General features: G+C 45.9%; 1 protein-coding gene across 11 annotated transcripts; it reads left to right on the top strand.

Moving 5' to 3' along the window:
- The first annotated feature begins 5,343 nt into the window (after positions 1-5,343).
- C35H14orf93 (chromosome 35 C14orf93 homolog) lies at positions 5,344-26,936 on the top strand. Of its 11 annotated transcripts, none has more exons than XM_045802776.2 (9): positions 5,346-5,710; positions 5,834-5,932; positions 15,057-15,158; positions 17,278-18,038; positions 20,211-20,531; positions 24,199-24,260; positions 24,484-24,587; positions 25,481-25,593; positions 25,865-26,936. In XM_045802776.2, the coding sequence occupies exons 4-9, from the start codon at positions 17,439-17,441 to the stop codon at positions 26,282-26,284; spliced, it is 1,620 nt and encodes a 539-aa protein (XP_045658732.2). In that variant the 5' UTR covers positions 5,346-5,710; positions 5,834-5,932; positions 15,057-15,158; positions 17,278-17,438; the 3' UTR covers positions 26,285-26,936. The 11 variants fall into 11 exon arrangements, with proteins under 11 accessions (XP_087715176.1, XP_045658731.2, XP_087715175.1 ...); XM_045802772.2 differs by having other exon boundaries at positions 17,214-18,038; XM_087859050.1 differs by lacking the exon at positions 15,057-15,158 and having other exon boundaries at positions 5,344-5,416.
- Positions 26,937-27,213: the final 277 nt, after the last annotated feature.

The raw sequence follows: 27,213 nt of genomic DNA, 5'->3' as shown, positions 1-27,213 counted from the left end.
TGGTGATGTGAAGTTTGTTTGCCAGATTTCTCTACTGTTAAGGCACGTTTGCCCTTTGTAATTAATTAGTAAACTAATAATTAGTAGAGTGATCATTTAAGATCATGTGAATATCCTGTTCTCCGGCAGTCTTGCAGCCAATGGATTTGACAACCACTGATTATCCTTCCTGAAACCATTTTTGCATTGGTGGTTGCCAAACGCTGGTTTTTTCATTTCTGTCATTTCTTCTGCATTCATTAGTGGGCGTCTATCTTTCTTCTCCTCCTCCTCTTCTTTCTCATTCTCCTACGTTTTCACATTTATCTATATTTCTTTTTTTTTTTTTTTTTGCATTTTAACTGTTTTGATATGGATTGCTTTTTGCTGGTCTTTAAGAAAGAGTTCCCAGCTGTTTATACAATTTCCTTTGCATTTAATAATCAGTCTGATTCAGAAATTTTTTCCTTTTTTTTTTTTTAAGATTTTATTTATCTATTTGACAGAGAGGCAGCAAGAGAGGGAACACAAGCAGGGGGAGTGGGAGAGGGAGAAGCAGGCTTCCCGCTGAACAGGGAGCTCGATGCGGGGCTCGATCCCAGAATGCTGGGATCATGACCTGAGCCGAAGGCAGAAGCTTAATGACTGAGCCACTCAGGCGCCCAGAAATGTTTTCCTTTAAAATTTAATCTGCCTTGCAGCGCCTGAGTGACTCAGTGGGTTGAGCATGTGCTTTCCGTTCAGGTCATGATTCCGGAGTTCTGGAATCAAGTCCCTCAAAGGGCTCCCTGCTCGGAGGGGAGGCTGCTTCTCCCTCTCCCTCTGCTCCTCCCCTGCTTGTCCTCTCTCCTTTGCTCTCTCACTCTCTCAAATAAATAAATAAATAAATAAAATCTTTAAAAAAATTATTTAAAATCTAATCTGCCCTCACTCCTGCTACGGCATAACCTTCTTTACTTGCTGCTCCTTGAGTGCTGTTCTCTGCTCCCTGCCTGTCTTCCTTCTCTTTTCCTTTGCATTATCTTCATCCTTTCTGTAACCTCTTTCAAGTTTTCAAACCTCAGCTCTCTCAGACACTTCCCTCTCCAGTGCCTCTGAGGACATACTCCCAACTGACTCTGGGATTTCCTTCCACTACCGTTCTAAAATGCTCTCGGGTGTGTTAATGAATGACTGTCGGAAGCAGCTTCCCTGCCTCACTCCAGGGGAAGTTAGATTTCACTGTATGGGGAGGCTCCCGTGGGATCTCACTGAACAGAAATAGCTTAAAATAAAGAGATCTGCTTGATTCAAAGCCAAATGAGCAGCTTTTCCTCAATCGACAAGTCATCTGTAAAGTTTAACATTTGAAATCTCCAATGTTTTGGAGTTCAAAATTGTAATTTTTTTAGGTGAAAAAGGTGCATTTTCTTTCTATTCTCATTACCTAATAGCCCAAAAATGCTTCACTCCAACTTTCTACCAAAGATTCCTCTATGGCCATAGGGGAAAAAAAGAAGCTTAAAATGAAATGGCTTTTCCAACTTAATTCTGGCCTTTGTAGAAATGGACTCATAATTTAAAATGTATCCCAGGAGGGGTGCCTGGGTGGCTCAGCTGGTTAAGCGGCCAACTCTTGATTTCAGCTCAGGTCATGATCTCAGTGTCGAGAGATCGAGCCCTGGCTTGGGTTCTGTGCTGGGGATGGGGCCTGCTTAGGATTCTCTCTCTCCTTCTCCCTCTGCACCCCCCCCTCCTGCCCTCCACACACTCTCTCTCTCTAAAATAAAAAAATAAAATATATCCCAGGAGACTTTGGTGGGGGAGGGGGTAGTATGAATATTCTATTGATCCTCAGAGAGAAGACAGCTTATCTTTCGTGGACTCAAAACAAGAGACCAAAAGAGGGTAACATAGAAAGGCAGAGTGGATTTCAGTTTAGGCGCAGACTAACGATTGCTCAAGAGCACAGGTTCTGAAGTCAGGAGGCCTGGATTCAAGTTCTGACTCCACCATTTAGTGAGCTCAGGGACCTTGAGGCAAGTCACCTTCCCTCTCTGAGTCTGTTTTTTCCTCTGGAAAAGAGACAGTATAATGGTACTTATCTCATAGAACCGATTAAATGAAAGAGTCCCTGGCACCAAGTAAACCCTCAATAAATGTCGATTATAATAATTGTCTTTAACAATTCTATTTTTCCTTCATCCTAACATTTTGAAAATGACCACCTGTATGTTTGTGGATAGAAGATGTTAGAGTAGGGGGGCGCCTGGGTGGCATAGCGGTTAAGCGTCTGCCTTCAGCTCAGGGCGTGATCCCGGCGTTATGGGATCGAGCCCCACATCAGGCTCCTCCGCTATGAGCCTGCTTCTTCCTCTCCCACTCCCCCTACTTGTGTTCCCTCTCTCGCTGGCTGTCTCTATCTCTGTCGAATAAATAAATAAAATCTTTAGAAAAAAAAAAAGATGTTAGAGTAGGGGCTCCCAGTTAAGGGTCCTACTCTTTTTTTCTTTCTTTCTTTCTTTCTTTTTTTTTTTTTTTAAAGATTTTATTTATTTATGTCTTTGAGAAAGAGAGACAACACAAGTGGGGGAAGGGGCAGAGGGAGAGGGAGAGAAGCCCACTCTCCGCTGAGCACAGAGCCCAACACGGAGCTCGATCCCAGAACCCCGAGATCATGACCTGAGCCAAAGTCAGGTGTTTCACCAACTGAACTACGGTGCCCCATGGCGTCTGACTCTTGATCTCAGCTCAGGTCTTGATCTCAAGTTTGTAAGCTCTTAAATAAATCTTCCTAGCGATTTCCTGGCTGGCTTGTGTTATTTTAAAAAAAATTTTTAATGGAAAATATGGGGAAAGAAACAGAAAACCTATAACCCTTAAGAATATAAACACTGCTCAGGCGCCTGGGTGGCACAGTGGGTTAAGCGTCTGATTCTTGGTTTTGACTCAGGTCGTGATCTCATTGTTGTGGGATTGAGCCCCATGTTGGGCTCCACGCTCAGTGTGGAGTCTGCTTCAAATTCTCTCCACCTCTCTTTCCCATTCACTCTCTCTCTCAAAGAAATAAAATCTTTTTTTTTTTAAAGATTTTATTTATTTATTCGATAGAGATAGAGACAGCCAGCGAGAGAGGGAACACAAGCAGGGGGAGTGGGAGAGGAAGAAGCAGGCTCCTAGCGGAGGAGCCTGATGTGGGGCTCGATCCCATAACGCGGGATCACGCCCTGAGCCGAAGGCAGACGCTTAACCGCTGTGCCACCCAGGCGCCCCAAAATCTTAATAAATAAACAAACAGACAAATAAAAATAAAAGCTATAAAGTGAAGGACTCCTGGCTGGCTCAGTCAGAGGAACATGTGACTCTTGATCCCCATGTTGGATGTAGAGATTACTTTAAAAAAAAACAAAATCTTTACGAAACAAAAAATAAAAGCTATGCCGTGGAGCCAGTGAGGCATATGATTAAGAACTTGGGCTATGGAACTAGATTTTCTAGGTTCGAATCCCAGGTCTACCTCTTATTACTTGTATAACCTTAGTCACTTATTACAGATGGCCCCTGACTTAGGATTTTTTTGACTTAACAATGGTGTAAAAGTGATACACATTTAATAGAAACCTTACTTGGGATTTGGAATTTGGCTCTTGTCCGGGGCTAGTGATATGCAGTAGGATACTCTGTCATGATGCAGGCCAGAGGCAGTGAGCCAAAGCTCGCGGGCAGCCAGGCTGTCACAAGCATAAACAACCAATACACTTAAAACTGTTCTGTTTTTCACTTTTGGTACAGTATTCAATAAATTACATGAGATAGTCAACTCCTAATTATAAAATAGGCTCGTATTAGATGATATTGGCCAACTGTAGGCTAATATAAGCGTTCCAGGCACTTTTAAGGTATGAGGTTCAGGAGGGAGGTGTATTAAAATCACATTCAATTTAATATTTACAACTTAGGAAGTAACTCCATGTAAGTTGAGAAAGATCTGAATACCTCTCTGTACTTGAGTCTCGAATATAAAATGCGGAGAGGTGTGCCTGGCTGGCTCCATTGGTAGAGCATGCAACTTTTAATCTCAGGGTCATGAGTTCAAACTCCATGTTGGGGGTGGAGCCTACTTAAAAGAAAAGAAAAGAAAAGAAAAAGAAAAAAATACATTATACAATGGGGGAAAAACATAGTACTTCCCCACTACTGTGGAGGTTAAATAAATTAATATTTGTGAAAAGTTCAGAACAACCCCTGCCCAGTAAGTGTTCAGGAGCTGTTACTATGGAAGGCACATGCTTGGTGTGGGATCTGAGTTTCAAAATTTGGGTCTTAGCTAGAAAAAAATTCACTCATTTAGTTATAAATGATTTTTTCCCGGTGCTTCCCAAACGTCCACAATTAGGCCAGCTGCTAAAGAAAGAACGAAACAACCACCACTATCACCAGTTCCTGAATGGAAGAAGTTTAAGATATGAACTCTGATCTCAAACAGCCTACTGGTGTGAAATCACTAAAGTATGTGAAACAATCAAGGTAGAGTTAAGCGCTGCTAACCGAGAAAGCCTGAAGTTCTAGCTGGTAGGAGAGAAGGAAGTGGTCTGTGCTGACGGAAATAGCTGAAGAAGAACGGATAAGAACTGTCGGAGAGGAGGAAACAGGCGTTATTCCAAGCAGACAGGAGCACTCGAGCAAAGGAATAATTCGGGGTTGGAAAGGTGAGGGCAGTGGGAACCGAGAACAAACAAGGGTGTGGGACCAGATTATGGGCGGTTTAACATTCAAGTACAGGCCCCCAAGTCCTCGTGCAGGAGTAAAGGGGAGTCATTTTAGGTTCCTGGGAATGTTATTTTAACCAAGTAGAGAAAAACTGGAGGCTCAGGCTGAGCGAAAGCAGCGCCCAAAGTCTAAGACTATTTCGTCCTTCACCTTGCTTGGAACGTTAGTTCACGTAAAGGTGGGAGTGTCAAGCAACAGACACGACCCGGAGACGTTCTACCTGGAAATCAGGAGCTCAGGCCGACGCGCCAAGCCCTTGATGCCTAATTCCAGGCTGGAATTCTACTGACTAGCCAGCTAACCAAGTTTAGCACATTGTCAGGAGCTCGCTCACTAACTGTTACCCGTATTGATGCCGAGGGCCTCGTTTCACTGAGAAAGGACGATGGGAAAGGGTGAGGAGGGTGAGAAAGTGAAAGGAAAGCGACAGAGGCGGGGAAGGGGATAGATGCGAGCCGACCGCCAGGGTCCAGCCGCGAGGGGGTCGGGGTCGGGGGTCGGGGGGCCCTCAGGGGCCCCCTGGGGACCCGGCCTCGGGCGCGGCGCGTGTGCTCGCGGGCGGGGCGCCCCGCGGCCGCCGGCGGCCAATCCGGGAGGGCGTCCGGGGAGGGGCGGGGCCTGCCGGCTCGGGCGCCGCGAGTCCTCCTTTTTGCACACACACGAATACAAAGAGCCATACGACCTTCGGGTATCCTTTTTCCATTTTTTCCCTCCTTAATCTTGTGTGTGTTTTCAAAAATTTTAAAAATAGAGATCTGTGGCAGTGCTGGGGTGAGGAAACTGTTGCTAAGGGGAATTTGCGCTTTCCCCCATTTCTTTTTCTGTCTCTCTTCCTCTTTCTTTTTCCTGGTCAAGGTTTTAAATATACCAAGAAGTTGAGAAGCAGGATGGCCGTGTACAACTATTTCCAGCCAAATTTATAGAGATTTTTTTTTTCTTTTTGTTATCACATTTTAAGAACTGGTAAATTTTTATGGCCGAGGTATTTAAAACATTTAGCCGCTTGGGGAGTATAGATTTCTTTTTTTCTTTTTTTCTTTTTCTTTCTTCTTCTTCTTCTTCTTCTTCTTCTTCTTCTTCTTCTTCTTCTTTTTTTTTTTTTTAGGCGGGGCGAAGGGATAATGTAAATTTCTGCCACGGGCAACGTCAAGGGCAACGTGGAAAGAAGCGGAGACTTGAGAGACTCCCTCACAAAGCTGTTGGCGTACGTTTTACACACCCTCCCCCAGAACCAAAACCAAGTGGCTTGAATGTGGCAATTGTCCAAGGCCAATCGGTTAAAAATGTTTGGATGTTATAATTGAGACACTCATCTCCCCGGGGAGGAGGGCAAAACCCTTCTTACAAATGTGTCTTACATTTTCAGGAAGACATTGTGTGTTTGTGTGTGTGTGTGTGTGTGAGTTTTGAAGCAAATGATTTCATAAAGATTTATCCTGGGGTTTTGTGCTTTGTGTATATGTACAGTATGTGTATATGTGCCACATCAGATTCTGTTTTCAAAAGAGATTACCTTTGATTTTATGTGTGCAAAGTGGCCCTTATTAGGATGGGATTTTTTTTTTTCTGTTGTGTTCCCAAATGTGATCCAAACAGGATTTCGTGTGCAAATTAGAGCTTAGAAGAAATCCTATGCTTAGCACACTTAGGCACGTTCATTTTATGTGCATTTACTGTATTTTTCTACGCCTCTAAAGTCTCAGATTAGTGAATAATTAAATAATTGCCAGGGAGTGTATAGTCCATGTGGCAAATGAGGGTAGGCAATTTATTGAATCTGTGGTTCAAAGTCTTCTTTACTGACTGTTTTGCCTTGAGTGGTTTTGCTTTTTATTGTCTCATGTTCTTAAATGTACAGCTGTGTATATTTTGGCCTTTATGTGTGGTTTGGTTGGTGTGTTCAGAAAGGAAGTTTTCTCTTGGCTTTTTGACAAAGTGGTCGTTTATAGGTTGGGATTTGTTCGAAAAGCTCCACAGCTGGCAAAGTGTCAGGAAAATAATCCAGTCAAGTCCAATTCTCAAAAACCGTTCCTGGGGGTTGTGATGGGGGAGGGGCGAAGAGGAGGCAAAGGTAAATAATACATAGGAGGCGGATAAGAAATGCATTGTGGTTATCATGTTGCATTTTTGGATTGAGAAGCCTTCTCCCCAGGTCTAAGAGTCACAGAGAAAAGGGTAAGAAATCAGAGGACAAAACAAGCACAGAGCAAAGCCTCCTGTTACGTGAGCCATAGTCTCACTTCATCCTGTTACTGAACCACTGTCTCCTGTTAGGAGTCATACTGAAAATATATTCAAATCTGTATTCACAGATTGGGGAGTGAAAGCATAGGAAGTATATGGGGCGATGAGGGAGAAACTGGAATGTCACCAGCGAAGTAGCAACCAGGATATAAAAAAGGATCTGTAGAGTTCAAATTTAATTACAACAAAGCCTCTGTAGGATGACGGTAATACATTTCCATTCCTCAGCCAGCGCCCTACTCAGTTTCAAGTAGTATTTAGGACGCCGAAACAACAGCTTTAAAATTGTTTGTCCAGGTCTTGAAATTCACTGTAATGGAAGTGGCCCTCTGTGGGCTCTCCGAACTTCTTACCTGTACCGGGTGTGTTTTTATTTCCTAACAATGCAAGTCAGATCAGGACTTAATAAAATACTATCTCAAATATGGATCATTCCACAAGTTTAGACCTGCATGCATATCTTTGAAATCTAGTCAGATTCCAGTGACTTTGTGATGGCAGCTTTGCCGGGAATTTTTAATGGAGTTTTGTTCTAATTCTCTTCCCCAGCACTGCAGGCCATCGCTTTTTAGCTTCTTGGGAGAGAGAGCTCGTCGTCCCAGGGAGGTACACAACCCAAGCCTCTGACTTGCTTGATTTTTACAAGGAACCTAGGCTCATGTCCAGTGTCCTTGATTTGAGTCCCACGAACATATGATTGGCTTGGCCTTCCTACCAAAGCACAGCTAAACTCGGTTGACTGTGGGACTCGCGGGGCTCCTAAAGATGAAAACTTTGAACTAAAGGGGAACTGCCACCTTGCTAGTGGTATCTAAAAGATCCGTAACCAAGGCCGACAGGAATTAAAAGCCTTCCACCACCAAATGTATGAGACCTATTTGTGGCATTGAATTTATAATCGTGTACACGCAGCTTTGTAAGCAGCAAAGAACAAACCCGTGTAAACAAAACAAAACAAGCTAAAGATGGCGCCTGACGGCCTTGAAAAAGCCTCGTAGTCGTGTCCCTCCCTGAAGTGGCCCCTCCCCTCCCTGGCTCGTTGAGTGATTGTGGATTGCAGCCAATAACGTCCCTGGTCCTGCCCCCCACCGTCCAATCGCCAATCACCGGGAGCCAGAGGACGGGAGCGGCGGTGCCTCCCCGCGTGCGCGCGCTGGCGGGGTACACGGGCCGGCGCCGCGGTCTCCCTTTCCAGGCTGCGCGCTCGTGTTGGCGCCGCTGAGTCAGCTGGAGCGGCGGCGCGGGGCACACGCGGTGGAACACCCGTGACGGGAACAGCTGTAGGGCTGCCAGAGCCCGACCGCCTCGGGAAGTTCCCGGCGGCTCTCAGCCCAAGTCCGCAGAGCTATTGTGGCCACAGAGTCAACCCGTGGTGACCCGGCGAGATCCCTGACCGCGCCTCGGGCCACGGTGCTGTTTGCCGCTACACCCCTTTCCCCGGAACCCCCAGGGCACTTTCCGGTGGGGCTCACGGGCGAGTCGCCCTGACCCGAGGGCAGTCAGTGCTCGAGCTCTGTTCTCCCTGTGTCGGAAATGGTTCTACTGTCCCTGGTGCCCACCTTGTCATCTTTGATTAATATTTAATCAACTAACATTTACCGAGGGCTCGCGGAGCGCATGATGTAGCTTTTGGAGCTAGCTTTTCATTTTTCAGTTGATCTAGAAATGCAGGACTTGTCCTTTATGTCAGGCACATTTCTATGAAGATCTTAAACCGAGAATTTAATCTTAGCAAGTTGCACTTTTAACAAATGTAAATAAAAAAGACTGCTACACTAGGCTAAAAACTCTTAAACCACTATACAAGTATACTTGGAATCTTCGGATTAGTGGAGGCTTTTCTTAGAATCTCATTCTCCCCTTAGGTCCACATCTCTGTCTTTCTCTCTCTCTTTTTTTCCCCCCGAAAATGAGGTCTTAGATTTTCTCTGCAGATCAGTAGATGGTTCGATCTTTCAAAATGTGGGAAAATAATATTTTCTGGTGTTTGCTTACCTGCTCTGGTGTGGTAAAGGGGCTCTTTTTTGATAGAAACAGGTGAGCCATATTGCACCTTCAAGTGGAGGAGTAGGGCTGACCAGCACGGTTGGAGCTTTAAGTGGCCATTTTCCTTTCTTTATTTCTTAAAATGAAAATTATGGTATGAATTGCTGTGCTTTCAGTAATCGCATTTAAGGAAGTCCATTGCTAGCGTGACCCTGAATGAGTCAAGGGCCCATTATAAAGACATATATCATCAGAGTGATACCATATCATACACATCTATTAAATTGTGAGGAAACTTTTATTTTTCACAGTTTGGAGGTGAACTCAGTCATGCAGAAAATTCAAACTCAGAATGGGTTGAAAGCAAGCAAGGGAGCTGCCAGGAGGATGATATATTTAGTTCTAACACAAATACATGTGACTTGGGAGGAAAGGTGTAGTTAAGATTATGGACAGTCTCACCCTGAACTGTCTGAAGAAGATGACTTTTCTTTCTTTTTTATCTAAATATTTATGAAGAAAATATAAAAATTACCAAAAAGTACATTTTCTGGACCCTTTCACATGTGTTAAAATTAGACCAACACTGAATGAACCCCAAACATATATTTTATGCAAACTTAAGTTTGACAGCTGCTGTCACTTTGTATTGGCAACTCGTCAAAAGATTAGTGATCTTTTTTTAACACTCAATTCTAAAAGTTGATAGCATTTTGCAAAAAGCTTACATATTATTCCTGGTGGTCAACCTTAGTTTACTCCTTTTTTTTTTTTCCTTTCCGGAATGAAAATATGAATTCTTGGCTTGAAAATAAATTAGCAATCTGAAATCGCAAAAGTTGATCCTATTAAAATGTTTAGTAATGGTGGTTTATATGCTGCCCAGATTAATTTACTATAGTTAACCATTGTTTTGCCAGACATTCCATGGATTGCTTCATGGGTTATTGAATTAAAGTTCTACGTTACAGAAGTAAAATAAGGATGTCAGAATAAAGTTTATGCACCTTCATAATGTTGGCAGGGTTAAATGGGCTCTAGAACCATGAACCAGTGTTGGAAAAAAGCAAGAATAATTAATTGTGTTAGTTTGGGAGCATTCGAAAACGATTTAACAGGTTGTAACAACAGATAATGCAGCACTTTTTAGAATAAAGTTCTATTATCAATTTGGATTATTCATAGTGAGGAAAATCTTCCTCTAAGTAAAAAGAGAGTCTCCATAGTGTATCTCTTTGTCTTCCTCTCTCCACCTCAATCTTTGCTCTGTATTTATTTTTTCTTCTCTGCAGTTTCAGGGAAGAGTTACCCTTCCTTCCTTCTCACATTGGGAGGATCCTTCCTAGAAGAAAACTTAAATTCTTTTCTAATATCTTCATCGTTTACTTTCTCACAGCTTTCTTCTTTCTTTCTTTCTTTCTTTCTTTCTTTCTTTCTTTCTTTCTTTTTCTTTCTTTCCTTCCTTCCTTCCTTCCTTCCTTCCTTCCTTCCTTCCTTCCTTCCTTCCTTCCTTCCTTCCTTCTCTTCCTTCCTTCCTTCTTTCTTCTTCTTTTTGTCTTTCTTTCTTTCAAGTCTTGTTCTTCTCCTTTTTTTTTTTTTTTTTAAGTAGGCTGCACATGGGGCTTGCGCTCATGACCCTGAGATCAAGAGTCACATGCTCTACTGACCGAGCCAGCCAGGTACCCTTGGTAGATCTATTTTTAATTTTTTGAGGAACCTTAATACTTTTGTCCAGAGTGGCTGCACCAGTTTGCATTCCCAACAGCAGTGCACCGGGCTCCTTTTTCTCCACATCCGCCAACACTTGTTGTGTCTTGTGTTTTTGATTTAACCATCCTGAGAGGTGTGAGATGACAGCTCATTGTGGTTTTGATTCGCATTTCCCTGGTGATGAGTGATATTGAGCATCTTTTCCTGTGTCTCTTGGCCATCCGTATGGCCATCTGCTTTGGAGAAATGTCTCTTCATGTCTTCTGCCCATATATAAATTGGATTATTTGGGGGTTTTTGTGTTGAGTCGTATAAGTTCTTTATATTTTAGATACCTTTATTGGATATGTCATTTGCAAATATCTTCTCCCATTCAGTAGGTTGTCTTAGTTTTGTTGACTATTTCCTTTGCTGTACAGAAGTTTTTTGTTTTGATGTAGTCCCGATAGTTTTGTTGTTGTTTGTTTGTTTTTTAGAGAGGGAGAGGGGGGAGGGGCAAAGGGAAAGAGAATTTTAAGCAGACTCTACGGCTAGTGCAAAGCCTATGTTTGGTTCAGTCTCACGATCCTGAGATCATGACCTGAGCCAAAATCAAGAGTCGGACGCTTAACTGACTGAGCCACTCAGGTGCTCCCCAATAGTTTATTTTTGCTTTTGTTTCCCTTGCCTCAGGAGATATATCTAGAAAAATGTTGCTGCGGCTAATGTCACAGAAATCACTGACCTTTTTCTTTCTGCTTTGTAAATACAGTAAAGCTCTAGAACCTCTTCTGACTTCCTTGTTACTTCCTTGCTTTCATAACTAAACTCTAGAAGACTTGATTTCATGTCTCATTTGCATTTTCTCTCCATCAATTCCTCTTTCATCTACTGCATAGTATTACTTTCACTGAAAAATCACTTGTCTGGTCATGACCAATGACCATCACAGACAAATAAATTGTATCTCCTTAATTTTCATCTTTTTTAGCCATTCTGCTGCACCTGTCACAGTTGATTAGAGCCACGTTCTTGAAATTCTTTCTACTTTGGCTTTCATAACACTCCTTTTCTCCCACCTCACTGACCATTCTTCTCTTTTAATGAAGCCTCTTGCACAGATTGGCTGTAAGCGCTGTCCTTGGCCTTTGCATTTCACACTTTCTCCTTTCTCCTTGGAGAGTGCATTCACTTTCTCAGGTTCAACTACAACCCTCCTGCTAAAGATTCTAAATCTGCATTCCAGCTCTGACCTTTCTCTTGTTTTTTTTTTTTTTTTTTGGTCTTAGTTGCTATCAGGACATCCATTTAAAGATGTTGCTATCAGTCTGAAATTTAACTTGTTAAGTACACACATCTGGGGCTCCTAGCTGGCTCAGTTGGTAGAGCATGTGACTCTTGAGCTCAGGGGTGGTGAGTTTGAGCCCCAAGTTGGGCCTAGAGCTCACTAAAAAATAATAAATAAATATCTATATACATATACATCTTCTCTAATATGGTGGTGCCTCCTCTCAATGTCCTCATTTCCTTTTTTTTTAAATTAATTTATTTATTTGAGAGAGAGGTTGTGTGGGTGGGAGGGAGAGAGAGAGGGAGAGAATCTAAGGCGACTTCCCCACTGAGCACAGAACCTGATGTGGGGGCAATCCCACAACCCATGAGATCATGACCTGAGCCAAAACCAAGAGTCAGACAACCAACCAACTGAGCCACCCAGGCGTCCCTCGACGTTCTCATTTCTCTCATTCTGTCAATGGTACCATCTTCTGACCGTCGGGTTGATAATCTTGAAGTTGTCTTTAGCCCACATTTCTGTCCCCTGTATTTATTAAATAAAGAAATATCATCAGGTCTTCCTTCAGGATGTTGAACCTTCATATCCACAACCCTCATTCTTAACTCACTTCAGGATTGAAGAGTCTCCTAATAATCTCTCCCTCTTCCACTTTCGATATCTAAGACAGGCGTCAGCAAACTGGAGCCCATAGGCTAAGTCTGGCCTGCCATCTGTTTTTATATGGCCCATGAGCTAGGAATGGCTTTTATATTTTTTAATGTAAGTGTTAAATATACTATCTTTCGACATTTCTGTGTCCATCAATAAAATTTTATTGGAACACAGTCGTGCTCATTGTTTATGTATTGTCCGTGGCTGCTTTGTGCTGCAGTGGCAGAGTTGAGTAGTTGTGACAGTAACCACATGACCTGCAAAGCCAAAACGACTTACTGTCTGGTCCTTTACCGGAAAAGGTTTGCTGACCCCTACTCTAAGGGTTTCTTTACCATGGTTTTCAAAGTCCTGTGTCAGCTTTCCATACCTTTGCTCTGACCTCGCACATGTACCGTGGAAATTCCTGTAATGTGTGTTTTTTCCTCTCATCTCTCGTGCCTTCTTCCCACCCTCCCAGTTCCTTTTATACATTGCCCAAGGCTCAGTTGGAGGTTTTTCTTCTGTAAGACCCCTTTCTCATATGATTTTGTTCCGTTGATCTTTCCATTATTTTGAACTATCTCCTCAAGAATTCTTGTCTGCACCGTATTTTTAGGCACTTGTGTGTATTTTTGCTTTGTTCTTTAGACATTCCATTCTCACATATGCTGTAAGCTCATTCCATGTAGGGACTTTGTCTTCCCTTCATTTGAGTACTTGTGGCAATCCGTTTCGGTGACTCATCCTTCAGCATGGCCTTGCATACAGAGAATTTTTAGAAACTTTTTTTTTTCAATTTTTTTTTCTCTAATGGGGATGTATGTAGCTAATGAAATTTGTGTTTTGTTTTGTTTTTAATCCAGATTATCCAGCATTTAAGTTGTTATCTGGTTAGTAAATATTATAATGTGAAAGATTCCTTTATTACCTGCTGACTTTGCTTTCTTTCCTTGTCCTTTCATTGCAATGTCTTAGAGCTTAAGTGGATACAGGAGCCAGGACAATTAAGTCAGCAGGAATGTCCACAGAAACCAAAGAAGAGTTATTTGAATACCCATTCTGCTACACTGCACTCTACCGGGTTTATATAGACAGCTTAATTAAAAACAACAACAACAGCACACCAATTGTTGCTCTGAATGTGACATTCTAAAATGGACATAGTTAGGGGCACCTGATGGGCTCAGTCAGTTAAGCGTCTGACCCTTGACTTCAGCTCAGGTCATGATCTCAGTGTTGTGAGATTGAGTCGGGCTCTGTGCTGGACATGGAGCCTGCTTAAGATTCCCTCCCTCTCTCTCTGCCCCTCCGCCCTCTAAAAAACGATAATAATTAAAAGTAAATAAATAAAATAGACATACATAGTTAGGGTGTTATTGGGGTTTTTTAAAGATTTTATTTATTTATTTATTTATTTATTTATTTATTTATTTATTTGAGAGAGCATGAGAGAGAGAGCATGAGTTGGGGAGAGGGGCAGAGAGAGAGGGAAAAACAGACTCCTTGCTGAGCAGGGAGCCCCATGCGGGGTTTGATCCCAGGACCCTGAGATCATGACCTGAGCCCAAGGCAGATGCTTAACTGACTGAGCCACCCAGGTGCCCCAGACATAGTTAGGTTAATACACAAAGTAGAAAAGTAGAAAGAAATTGAGGAACAAAATTATAGAGATGGTAGAATCATGATTTGGGTTGGGGAGGGGCCGAGGGAGAGGGAGAGAGAGAGAGAGAGAATCTTAAGCAGGCTCCACACCCAGCACAGAGCCCAATGTGGGGCTCAATCTTGCAACCCTGAGATCATGACCGAACCGAAATCAAGAGTCAGACTCTTAACTGACTGAGCCATTCAGTCACCCCGAATCATGATTTTTTTATGTCAACACAAATATGAAAATATATTTATCATTAAAAGCTAGCAGAGTTATATATTATCCCCAGTCTAAAGCCAGTTCATAAGAGTAAATTGCAAATACCCTGCTTTCTCAATTACCTTTCTAATGTACATCAGAGAAGCTTTTATATGTATACATGCATCTTGGTAGACTTGAATTTATTGTTTCTTAGAAATCTGTTATTAAATTTAAGGGGGAAATCTCCCAAGTTCCATTTCAAGCCATTGCATTTTTTCAGGATTGGGAAATCAGGACGGGGGTCCAGGATGGGAACACAGAATATTTCAGGAATAATCTTAATATCATCCAGCTGCTATTTGTGAAGCACTGAGCGCGTGCCAGCATTCTGTAGGTGCCTTACATATATTATGTATGTATAATCATCACAAGAACATTCCAAGTAGGCAGAGACGAGAGCACTGGCGCTCAGAAAAGGGAATCATTTCTCCAAGTTCACACAGCTGTTAAGTAGTGCATACAGCAGGATGAGAACCATATGTGTGTACACACACACACACACACACACACACACACATATATATATATATATATATATATTTTTTTTTTTTTTTTTTTTTTTACTTCCAGTTCAGTGCTGTTTTGGAATGATGACTTGGGAAAGACCAATCAAGGGGAAGGGCTCAAGGCAGGCACGGCACTGGCAGGGGTAAAGGCCTCTTGCAAGAAAGAGTAAGTGTTTGGGGCAAGAACGTAGCCCTTGTCAATTTGGTACCAGAAGGGGTACCCACCCAGTGTGCCAACCTGATGCATCTTAGTTTCTTTTTTTTTTTTTTAAGATTTTATTTATTTATTTGTCAGAAAGAGAGACAGCAAGCACACAAGCAGGGGGAGATGCAGAGGCAGAGGGAGAAGCAGGCTCCCCGCTGATGCAGGACTCCATCCCAGGACCCTGGGATCATGACCTGAGCCGAAGGCAGACGCTTAACCCACTGAGCCACTCAGGTGTCCCTGCGTCTTAGTTTCTGATTTTACAAATATTGAACCCAATCGGCAACCATCTGTATCTTCTACATAACTGTCTTTCTCGCAATAGCCATGTTTCAGGTTAAACTCCTTGCATGATGTTGGTTAAAAACCCTGCAAGAACAGTGAAGGCCCTTATTCAGGAAGGGAAAGGATATATAAATGATTCACCCATAAACTGGCAGGACTTGCTTAGTGCTTTCCTCTAACCTTTAGTTTTAGGTTAAGCTGTGCCTTCCAGTGACCCTAATGACAGAGAAGCTGCAAGTGGATTTGAGTGAAGTCCTTACAAGTGAATACCTGGCACAGAAAATGTTTTTTTGATATAAAAGGTGGAAAGAGCAAATCAAAGAGTATTCTTTAATAACCAAACGTAATTAAAATGCATTGTCAGATTTACATTTTAGTACCTCAGAGGCATTGATTATTACCTGTTTCTGAAATGAGATGGCTGATTCAAAAAAAAAAAAAGCCCCCAAATCTCAATATATAGAAAATTCTCTTACCCGCCTCCTCTTTTTTTTAATTGTGGTGTTATGATATAATTTACAGGGTAAGATGGAAACGGATCTCTTGCGGAAACTGTAAACATACTTAAGATTCTGTCACTTAGGAAGCTTCAGGCAGAAGGATTCTTTTTTCTATAATCAAGTATTTAGCAAAGACAACATGAAGCTCCTTGGACAGTTCTCAGTCATACAATCCAACCCTCCCATACCTTTTTTCTTTTCCTCCTAGAGTAGTTTCGTTGCTTACCTAGGGTGATTCAAAAGTGAGGCAGTTTGGTTTATCATCCATATTCTGGTTTCCTCTTGAATGGGGCTGGTCCTGCGGGCAAAGTGGCAGTGCTGAGCTCTTTAGACAGGCCTTTTGAGCTTTGCCCCTCCCTCAAGGAGCTTGAGATGTGGAGATGAGGGGCCTCAGAGGTCCTTGGGGCTACCAGCTGTAGGATTCAGAGCAGCTGGATTCCTTTTCAGAGGCTGGAGGCTCAGACGCACAACTGTGAGAGCCAGGGGGCTGTGTGGCCCTGGGTCACTGCAGCTTGATTCTCTGATCCAGCTTTCCCCTTCCTTTCCCTGCCCCATCCCCAAACATCAGTGATACAACAGTGTGAGGTTGGTGACATGTTGAGGGCTGTCGGTATATTCCTTACTTAGGAGTCTTACTCTGAATGCATCTGTAAGAAAATTATAGAGAGGGTAGAATCGTGATTCTTTATGTCAACAAAAAGTGGTTATCAGTTAAAAAAAATAAACACTAGATTGAAAGTAGCAATAACTGGATTCTGCCGTCTCCCTCTGACCTTGAAAAAGATCTATAACTCGTCTGCATGTCTCTTCGGTGGACCTGGGGTAATATGTGTTTCCTAGAGCTTCTGTGTGGTAGAGATAACCTGCGGGATGTGTTCTGAACTCCTTAAGGAATGATGTCAAGGAGACAAAAGGCAATGACTGTTATTACCGCAAAGATAGTGAGGAGGCAAAGACAGATATGCATTTTCTTCCTTAATCTTCTCATCTTTCCAGATGCTTGTGGGTCCTTTTGAGTCCCCCCCCTCTGTTCCTTAGGTTGGCGTGGCGGGGGGTGGGGGGTGTTCCATGCTTGGGTGCAGGAAGAATGCCTTCTACCCCCTGACACTGTGTTCAACAGGAAGGCCTGTGTAGGCAGCACCCTTTGGGTCAGTGGTGAGTGGGACCCCCAGCACGCTGTGCTAGGAGAGCCCGGGGTCTGCAGATAGAAGAAGGCATCTCTCTTCTGCAGACGGAGGACAGGCAGCCATGGATCGGGTGCTCCTTCACAGCTTGCCTACTCCTCCTTCACACAGCCCACCGCCTGGTGCCCAGGCTCCTCTGGTCACCCTCCATGACACAGGAAAGTGAATCCAAAGAGGCCAGTGCTTCCTACCCGCCTCGAGTCGAGCCGACTGGGGACACCTCTGGGAGCAGCCCGGCAGTGTGAGCGCCGTTGTTCCCGCGGCCCTCCGCCATGTCCTTCAGTGCCACCATCCTCTTCTCCCCTCCCGGTGGCAGCGAGGCCAGATGCTGCTGCTGTGCGTGCAAGAGCGAGACGAGTGCGAGCAGCGCGGGCTCCCAGGGCGGGAACCCTCCTGCCAGCACCCCCATCACGGTGACCGGCCATGGCCTGGCCGTTCAGAGTTCAGAGCAGCTCCTGCATATCATCTACCAGCGGGTGGAGAAGGCCGTGGGCCTGGCCGAGGCCGCCCTGGGGCTGGCCCGGGCCAACAACGAACTGCTGAAGCGCCTGCAGGAGGAGGTGGGTGAGCTGCGGCAAGGGAAAGCCTCGGCCCCCGATGAAGATGGGGCCAGCCGGGCGCACGGCTCGCCGCCCCCGGAGCCGGGGCCTCTCAAGGAGAGCCCGGGGGAGGCCTGCAAGGCGGCGGCCGCGGTGGAGGAGGAGTGTGACAGCATGGGCAGCGGCATGCAGGTGGTGATTGAGGAGCTGTGGCAGGTGGGAGCCGCCTCGGCCGTGGGGCCCGGGCCCTTGGGCTTCCCGGCGGCGCAGAGGGACGCGCGGCTCCCGGGCTGCGCCCTGACGGCCGGCGACGCGGCCCCGCTGCTCAATCCCGTGAGTATGGCCGCAGAGCGGGCGGCGGTGGCGCGGGTGGCTCCCGGGGGCTTTTCCTGGCCCGTCCCTCTGCCTTCTCCCTCCCTCTGGTTTCTTCCCAGCCTTCAGCCTTGCTTTTGGTGTTCTTGTGCGGACACAGGACAGCACGAGGCGTCCTGGCAGGGCCGGGCAGCCCTCGCCTGCTTTCCGCCGAAGCCTCGGTGGCCCGAGTGCGTCTCTGGCGCGCGGGGTGCTGGCCGCGCCCTCCCCTGGCTCTCAGGGACCCGGGTGCCCCCTCCTCCTGCACAGCTGGCTCCGCTGCTCCCCGGGCTCTGCCTCTCCTGGCGAGGAGGCCTGCCGCGCACAGACGGCTCATTCATATTTTATCACGGGCCCTCTGCTTGCCAAGAGGAATTCAGTACAGATAGAGAGATGGGAATGGGGCGGGGAGAGGCAGAGGTGCAGAGAGAGGGAGAGCCAGAGAGGGACAGAGGGAGGGATAGGGAGAGGACAAAGGGAACGGAAAGACAGGTATAGGGAGGGAAGGAGGCAGGTGGAGATGAAGGGTTGAGGAAGGAGGAAAAGTGAAAAGAGCATAGAGGAAAAGTGAATCTAAACGGAAAGAGACTTTGGGCGCGCAAGAGAACGTGGGAGAGGGTGGGAAGGCAGTACAGGGAAGGGAAACGCGTGAGGCCGAGAAGTGGACAGCTGGGAGTTCCTGGGAAGGGAGAGACAGGTTGGGAGAGCGAGGAAAGCAAGCGCGCATATTTTGTGAGCAGGAAAAGACACAGAAGTACACTGTGCTATTTCAGTTTCTTTCCTGCTCAGGGCCGTCTGAGCAGGAAAACCCTGGCTGAGTGTAGTAAAAACTGCCGAGTGTGGCACATGGAAGTACAAGAAGGAGATGGAGCAACTAGGGAGATCACAGAGATGGGAAAGTAACAGATGTGTCACCACTTGAGAGACAGTGGGAGGTCTGTCAGCTCTCCTCCCCCATGCTCCCCCCCCCCCCACCCTCTCTTTCCTCTTCCCGCACACACAACAAGGCCCAGACACCCAGGAAAGAGAAAAGGAGCAGAACACACCAGGGAGATGGGAGGGAGGAAACTCCCAGCCCATCTGCTAGATCTGAGACATGAATGTGTAAGCCCCCTGTCCCCCTCCAGTGTCACGCTGCAGCTGGTCACTGCTCCCTGAAGGCCTAGCCATGTGGTAGGTGGTGGCCACTGCCCACCTGCCCCACTCTGCCCAGCCAGGACTCTGGGGGTTGGGGCAGAGGGTTTGGGGCTGCAGGGAGGTGGGAGGAGGCAGGGGGTACCAGGTACCAGGCCAGGCGATGCCCTGAGCTTTGGTTCTGTCAGGCAGGGAAGGCTTCCAAGCCGACAGGATGGAATTAGATTTCACAGCGTAGAAAGCAGCTCACAGGTCTATAAATCTCAGCCTCCTCCCCCGCTTCTTTCTGTGTTTTTTTTACCCCCACTTTCACTGTTTTGTTTTCTTGGCTGCAGAAATCCCCCCTCCTTTCTTCCCTCTCTCTCCTTCCTCCCTCCTTCCTTTCCCTGCCCTGTATGTCCTTGAGTGAGGGCACAGGCAGCAAGTGGATGTCAGGACAGTGACAGTCAGATGTGGCCAGGGCGGGATCAAGGTGAGGACACAGACATGTCCTGTGAAGGGATTGGAGGGGGGTCGGGGGGGGGGGGCGTAGAGGCTGGGAGGGCCAGCCTCTCTAGAAATTTCTGACTATATATCTCCCTTCTTTGCTCCAATTTTTCTCCTGTTTCTCCTGTTTGTTGTTATCATTTTATTTTCTTGTTCCTTCTCTTGCTTGGTGTTCCTTTCTTATCATCACTTCCTCCCCCAATCCCTTTTAGACAAAATACTTGCCTGGCTATGGTTCTCATACCCAAGAGCAAATCATAGATGATTCCTCACAAATAGAGCATCAGAAACAAGCCTTGTCCTTGTAATCAGTCCTATGGGTAATGATTCAACCCAAGAGGCCCTATATATCCAAGAAATATTTGCCAACACTCCTGTAGGAGTCCCAGAGAAACAAGCTATTGACCATTAAAGACTGTGCTGGATTCCCCCAGCTTTCCACTCTCTGTTCGCTATCCTTGGCCAAGGAATGATGGTTGACCAGGTTCCCCCAAGCCCGGATGGCTAATAGGCTATTCTTTTTTATGTCCGTAGCTGGTGGATGATTATGTGGCCTCTGAGGGTGCGGTACAGCGGGTGCTGGTCCCTGCTTATGCCAAGCAGCTCTCACCCGCCACACAACTGGCTATCCAGCGGGCCACCTCAGAGACAGGGCCAGAAAATGGAAGCAAGCTGCCACCACCCCGCCCCGAGGACATGCTCAGTGCTGCTGCTGCGCTGGATGGTGCCTTGGAAGAGTCAGGCCCCGGGGGAGCAGGGGAGCTGAGACACTCTCTAGGGTTTACCGCTTCCCCATGCAGGACCAGAGGGAGTGGGCAGAAGAACTCCAGGCGCAAGCGGGATCTGGTACTCTCCGTGAGTGAGCTCAATTCTATACATTTTTCTTCAGTCTGGAGAGAGAAGTGAGGAATGAAGTGTGGGTTGATTTTAAACTTCCCATATTGAATGAATGGTATCCTGAATCCTACTGGAGTGGGAGGGGCAAGAAGGAGACAGATGGGTCCATAGCCCAAGGGATAGGCAGACCCTCTGCTAATTGGGGACCTTTATAGAGGCTTTTCCACATAGATTGAAATCTTCTGTTTAAAGAGAAGGGAATTAGATCACATCTTCTCCCGGTGAGCTAACAGTCCTAATGGGAAGATCTTTAAGGGACCGAGCAGACTGACCACTGAAGGGTGGCACTGGAAACGGCCTGCAGATTACCAGTGGTTCAGGGCCCCTTGGCAGGATGGCCAGGGTATGCTGAGGCGGTCCTAAACCCCAGAGGCGCAGAGCACCCCTAGACACTCAGCTCAATTATGGAGGTTTGGCGAGTCTAGGGAGCTCCTAAGAGCTCTTGGCAGGGAAGGAACTGGGCTGAACCAGTTCTGCCTGACACTTGGAGTGGCTTGGAGCCTCAGGAGCACCCCTGCACACCCTCAGTGCACAGGGCAGCCACTAACAATGATTCTCCCTAACACGTCCAGCATGCCAGGGTTGAGAAATCCTGCTCTAGGGTGACCATTGTCCTTTGGATCACCTCTGTGTCCTCAAACATCCTTCCGATAACCATGGGGGGTGTTCTTTACCTAGATTCTGTTCATTTGAGCTGTAAGGCATTTCCCTTCTCTGGCTCATGGCTGATAGAGTCACTGGAGGGTTCTGGATAGGAGGGGAGCTCACCATTCACACCCACCTGAAATCTGGTCACAGTCTAGCCCTTTTCCTCTTGTCACAGTCTTAGTAAAGGTTGAAGCCCACCAGGTACGGTGAGTACCTCCTTCATCTTTACTGAAGATTCTTCTTTCATTACTTCTTGCTTCTTTTTCCCTTTTCTAAGGGCTCCTGACTCTTACCCTCCCTTTCATTTGATTTGTTTTTACATCGAGGGGTTCTTTCCTTCCCTGGGAAGGAAGATACCATTTATAATCAGAATCAACTGGTTTCTAATCTTCATTTTAAATTTTGGTTATGTTCAGGGATAGCTCACTTAATCAAGAATAGGGAGTGGGTTTAGTTTTTCTGTCACAAACTTCTGGCCCAAGAGGGCCGCTCTTGCTTCCAGTGACAGAAATGGAGGCATATACCTAGAAATGCATCGCAAGGGATTTCCCAAAACTTCATAGTGTTTAAATCATGAATAACTACATGATAATTATAATTTGCATAAAAATGGGACTTCTGACCGCTCCTGCTTCTTCTGCCTACCTCCTCCTGCGAGAGGTCTGGGGCCGAGGCTTGGCTGCTGCCTGCCCTTTGGAGAGCCCGGTGGAACTGAGGACCTAACAGGAGGGCAGTGTGCTCACCCCTCCTGCTGTCTGTTGCAGTGCTTGGAAAGGCCCTGGAGGCCCAGTCAGGGAATTTTGCTGCCCATCACAGAGGAAGGTTTCAAATGTTCTTGTGCCAGACGGTGGCTTCAACGGAGAGGGTTAGCTGCAGGCCTTCAGTCTTCCAGCCTTTAGCTCTGGGAAGGAATCAGAGAGGTGTCCCTCCAGTCTGCTCAGGCCGCTATGGATTGCTGCTAGGGATCCAAAAGGACCAAAGGGGAGCCACTCACTTCTTGGAATGCGAGAGATTCCAGCCACCCGTGGGGAAATGTATTTATTTTTAGCTCACCCAGGAGGTAGGGGAGCCAGCAGCCTTTACAGTCTTAACACTTATTACTGTCTTAGAGTATTTTCCCTTTCCGCTTCAAGGCTGGTTTGATTTTTATCAGCCGATCTCTTCTAAGCCACTTGAATCGGAAGCTGTGCAACTCCTTTTTTTTCTTTCTTCCTTTCCTTTTCTTCCTTTCCTTTTCTTTCTTTCTTCCTTCCTTCCTCCCTCCCTTCCTTCCTTCCTTCCTCCCTTCCTCCCTTCCTCCCTTCCTTCCTTCCTTCCTTCCTTTCTTTTTTTTTCAACACTTTCCAATTCTTTCTGAAGCCTTCACCCATCCTTTGTGATTCCTGAAGTTGGGACTTCTAACAGGTAAAATAACTATATCAAATACGAAGCTAATTTAGTAACATTCCTCTTTATAGAGTGGAGACCCTAACCATAAAAAGTTGACAGTACTTTCCTAAACTGATATGGTCAGTCAGTCAGAGGCAGAAGGGTAAATTGGGGATTTCTCAGCTGAAGCGGAAGCCCGGAGATCAGGATATGAGTCCGTTGGTTTAGGGCTGGGAATTTCCAAGGGCTGAGGGAGCTTGGGATGAAAATACCATCAGAAACACCAAAACTAAATTTAATCAGAAGAAATGTAAAATCCTGCATCAAAGTTGAAAAAAAGCAAAACAGTTGCAGAATGGCAGAGATAGTAATCCGTGTGAAAAACGGACTCGAGTTGACTGTAGGCTCACTAGGAATGGAAACTGTGACCTTAGGAATAGGGGTGGGGTTGCTAAGAAAGTTAATACCATCTTGGGTTTCATTCCTAGAAGTGTAGAGTGCCATTCGGCAAAGTAATGCTCCCTTTGGCCAGGTCTCCACTGATGGATTAGATTCAGTGCCCACTGCCACGTGGTCCGAGGGACACTGGCCAGCCAGAGAGCCTGATGGTTTCAAGAGGCATCTGTCTGGACACTGTGTCATGAGGAATGGCCGAAGGACTTGGGGCTATTTAGACCGGATAGAAGACCTGGGGAGTACATGAGAGACTTCAAAGATTTTAGGTGCTGTCAGGGGCAAAACTGGCCAGATTTTGGAGTCTAAGGCAAAACTTTTTAACAATCAGACATGTTCAACAGTAAAAAAGCTGACTCGAAAAAGTAGTGAGAACCCATTCTTAAAGGTATGTAAGCAAAGCTGAAAGCCTGTGGAATGATGTGAAAGGGAGGTTGGGTGATAGCGTCTCCAAGGTCCTTTGCATTTCACATCTCTGTTATTTTAGGTTTGTGTTTTTCAGACCATGGTGTGTGTCCCCTTGAGATTTGTGGTAATGTGCGAAGGAATATACTGAGGGCATTTTCCTGGGTCATCAATTTTACTAGAAGATTAAGAAGACATTTGTAAAAATTTTATTTTATTTAAATTCAATTAATGAACATATAGTGTAGTATTAGTTTCAGAGATAGAGTTCAGTGATGCATCAGTTGCATGTAACACCCAGTGCTCATTATAAGAAGACATTTTTAGATTAAAAGAAATACAGATATATTGTAAAGAAAACTTTAAAATTTGCAAGAATAGAGGCCCTGAAGAAAAGTCCACTTGCAGTAGTCCTGGTGTATATTTGCTGTCTCCTGGCTATTAGGAAGGAGTATGTTTGTGAAAATGTCTGAGACCTTTTGCCCTTCATATTTCCCAGAAAATGAAGTAAGACCAGGGATGATCCTGGAGTCCCCATACAAGTTAAATGATAAGGACCACAAAAGGGAGGACATTCGAATTACTGACTTAGATAGGCTCTCTGGCTAAGAAGGGGCATCAACAGATATGGTGCCCAGACTATGGGAAGGATTCAGGCAGAAAACCCCATAGGGACAATGCCTAGGGATCAGAGGAGGGTTTCATTATATCCATTCCTGGTTTGAATCTGTATTTGTTTTTGTCCCCTTAGAAATTGGTCCACAATGTGCATAACCACATCACCAATGACAAGAGATTCAATGGGTCTGAAAGGTATGATCTTCTTGAGGGAAAAGAATCACAAGGTACTCTGCCAACAAGAGGGAAGTAGAGGGCTGTTCCGGTATAACAATGAGGCTAAGGCTTTGCCCTCACCATTGCCCCTGCATCCTGTCCTTGGCCACGGGGGAGTTTACCACAAAGGTGATTTGTGCCAGGAATCTCTGCCTGACTTTTAAAATGCTGACTGCCTCGTTCACAATCTTCTTTGTGACAGCATCAAGTCCTCTTGGAATATTTCAGTAGTGAAGTTCCTTCTGGAAAAGCTCAAGCAGGAGCTGGTGACCAGTCCCCACAATTACACTGATAAGGAGCTGAAAGGTGAGAAAAACTGAATTAACTCCCATCTCATCCTTTTTCCACTGGCTGTTCTTGGTCAGAGAAGAGGCATAATGGAGATGATTTAGGTGGTTTTGAAAATAGTGGACTTAAAACATTTTTTTGGCTATTCTCACATCTTCACAGGATTGTTTCTTTTTCTTTTTTCTTTTCTTTCTTTCTTTCTTTGAGAGAGAGAGAGATTGAGCGGGGTGTGGGGGGGAAGAATCCCAAACAGACTCTGTGCTGAGCTTGGAGCCCAACACGGCTTGATCCCAGGACCACGAGAGCACGACCCAAGGCGAAATCAAGTCGGAAGGTCAACCAACTGAGCCACCCAGGCGCCCAGGATTGCTTCTAATTGCCTTTTTATTCCCCTATCCTGCTTGAAATGAAAATGGGAGAAGGAAAGGGCTAACACCAGCAGGCATGATGTTTCCAGCAGGGCCTGAATCTAGGGTGTTATGAAAAGGAAGTCAGAATCCAGGCCTGCCCTTTTCTCCCTAAATATTACATCCTGGGTTTTCTACTTTCCTTACTCTTCTATTATTTGCCCATAGCTAGCCCTGAAGCATTAAGAAAGCTTCTGCTGAAAAAGCACTGGTAATCCATTACCAGCAGAGTAGAATGGGAATGGGTTCAATTGAGCCCGGGTCCGGGGAGGGAGCTACAGAAGCTCAGACTTGTTGTGTGCCAGTGGGAGAAATGGGGGAGTCAGTGCTAGACAGGGAGGTGGGCAGAGAGAGCCAAACCAAAGCAGAGTAAATAGATGCTGATGGGTCTGTGAGAAAGCCCACTGTCTAGACTGAGTCTCACCCTCCCAGCCAGTAGTGTTAGGGCAGAAAAAAATGGCTGAGGACCTGCTCTCTGCCCCGTCCCTTCTCCCTCTTCGCCAGGAGCCTGTGTAGCCTACTTCCTCACTAAGAGGCGTGAGTACCGCAACTCCCTGAACCCCTTTAAAGGCCTGAAGGAAAAAGAGGAGAAGAAGCTTCGAAGTCGCAGATACCGGGTAGGTGTCTAGGCCTTCCTTTCAAGGTGCTAAACACTAAACCCTACTAAGCTGCAGTGGGAAGGGCCAGGGGATGTGGCATCTGAGAATAGGGCTGAGAGCCAGGAATGTTGGCAGATAGAGGAGGGGGGGAGCCGGTTCTAAGATGACTTGGGGGCTAGGTTCTCTCAGACACAGATTTTACACGGCCTTCTTCCTACGAGAACACTCTCCCCAAATCTAATCCATAGTTTGTTTCTCTGCCTGTCTCTGCCCTGGGCTCCTACCTTAGCTTTTTGCCAACCGATCCAGCATCATGAGGCATTTTGGACCTGAGGACCAACGCCTGTGGAAGGATGTGACAGAAGAGCTGATGTCAGATGAAGAGGACAGTCTTAATGAGCCAGGTGTCTGGGTGGCCCGGCCTCCCCGGTTCCGGGCCCAGCGCCTCACGGAGCTCTGCTACCACCTGGATGCCAACTCTAAACATGGCACTAAAGCCAACCGTGTGTATGGGCCTCCCTCAGACCGATTACCTTCTGCTGAGGCCCAGCTCCTTCCACCAGAACTTTATAATCCTAATTTCCAAGAAGAGGAAGATGAGGGAGGTGATGAGAATGGACCTGTCTCCCCACCTTTTGACCAACCCCACAAAACCTGCTGTCCTGACTTGAACTCATTCATTGAAATCAAGGTGGAAAAGGATGAATGAAATCTATAACCAAGAATAACTCTGGCATCTGCCACTCCCCATGTCCCAGGAATGAGTGGCCATGGAGCTTTCCCAAATGACAAGATGTCCTCTGCAGTCTGAGAAAGCAAATCTGTCTCTCTTCTTACCACAGCCCCCAATGGAAGTAGAAGCTGTGGTGGGATAAAAGACTTACCTAGGAGGGGGACCTCCCCGCTCCCCGTGAATGGCAAGCCAGAAAATGCTTATTTCTAAGCACAAGTAGTGCCTCGGGGAGCCTGGGCTGAGAAAAGGAGGAGGGTGGGTCTAAGAAACATGAGACCTTCTTGACATATGCCCCAGTCTCTGAGTTGGTTTTGTTTTGTTTTATTTGTTTGTTTGTTTTTCTTTCTGGTTTCACTCAAAGCTCTGGGGAAGCAGCCCTGGTTGTCCCTTCTGCCTCCCCCTGACTGCCAGTCTGGCTCTGCAGTGGCCTCAGCACTGGACCAGTCCAGGGCCCTACCGCCCCCTGGTGGGCAGTTTCAGTCATGGGCTTGAGTCTTCTGAGCAGAGCACTGCTCCATTCCTATTTGGGAATTGGGATACAGATATAACGGCTATTGTTTATTGAATTATGTAAGGCAGATTTTATTATTCCCATCTTACACATGAAGAAATTAAAGCTTAAAGAGTTCCCGTGTCTCACTGGCAGCTGCTCTCCCACCGTGTGACCCAGCAGTATGTGGGGCTTCGTAGCTATTTCTTAGTCCTGTCAGCCAAGCTGTATTTTGAGGAAGGGGTGAGTGTGTGTGGGTGCGTGTGTGTGTGCACGTGTGTACACACGCACAGGCACCCACACACACTTGCATACAAACTTTGTGCCTGCTGAATGGACTGTGAAGTAAAAATGGCCTTCTGTTCAGTCATACAACAAACACTGATTACTTACTGGGTGTCAGGTCCTGTGTTGG

The sequence above is a fragment of the Ursus americanus genome, chromosome 35 (assembly GCF_024610735.1).
Source record: "Ursus americanus isolate L20-20 chromosome 35, mUrsAme1.1.p, whole genome shotgun sequence".
NCBI lineage: Eukaryota > Metazoa > Chordata > Mammalia > Carnivora > Ursidae > Ursus > Ursus americanus.
Note: the sequence above shows the minus strand (reverse complement) of the source record. Positions and strands in the feature narration are given on the sequence as shown.

Coding starts and splice junctions, on each gene's coding strand:
- C35H14orf93 (XM_087859050.1), top strand. CDS start 17,439: ATGTCCTTCAGTGCCACCATCCTCTTCTCCCCTCCCGGTGGCAGCGAG. Junction 24,261..24,483: donor AGATTCAATGGGTCTGAAAG/GTATGATCTTCT, acceptor TCTTTGTGACAG/CATCAAGTCCTCTTGGAATA. Junction 25,594..25,864: donor TTCGAAGTCGCAGATACCGG/GTAGGTGTCTAG, acceptor CTCCTACCTTAG/CTTTTTGCCAACCGATCCAG.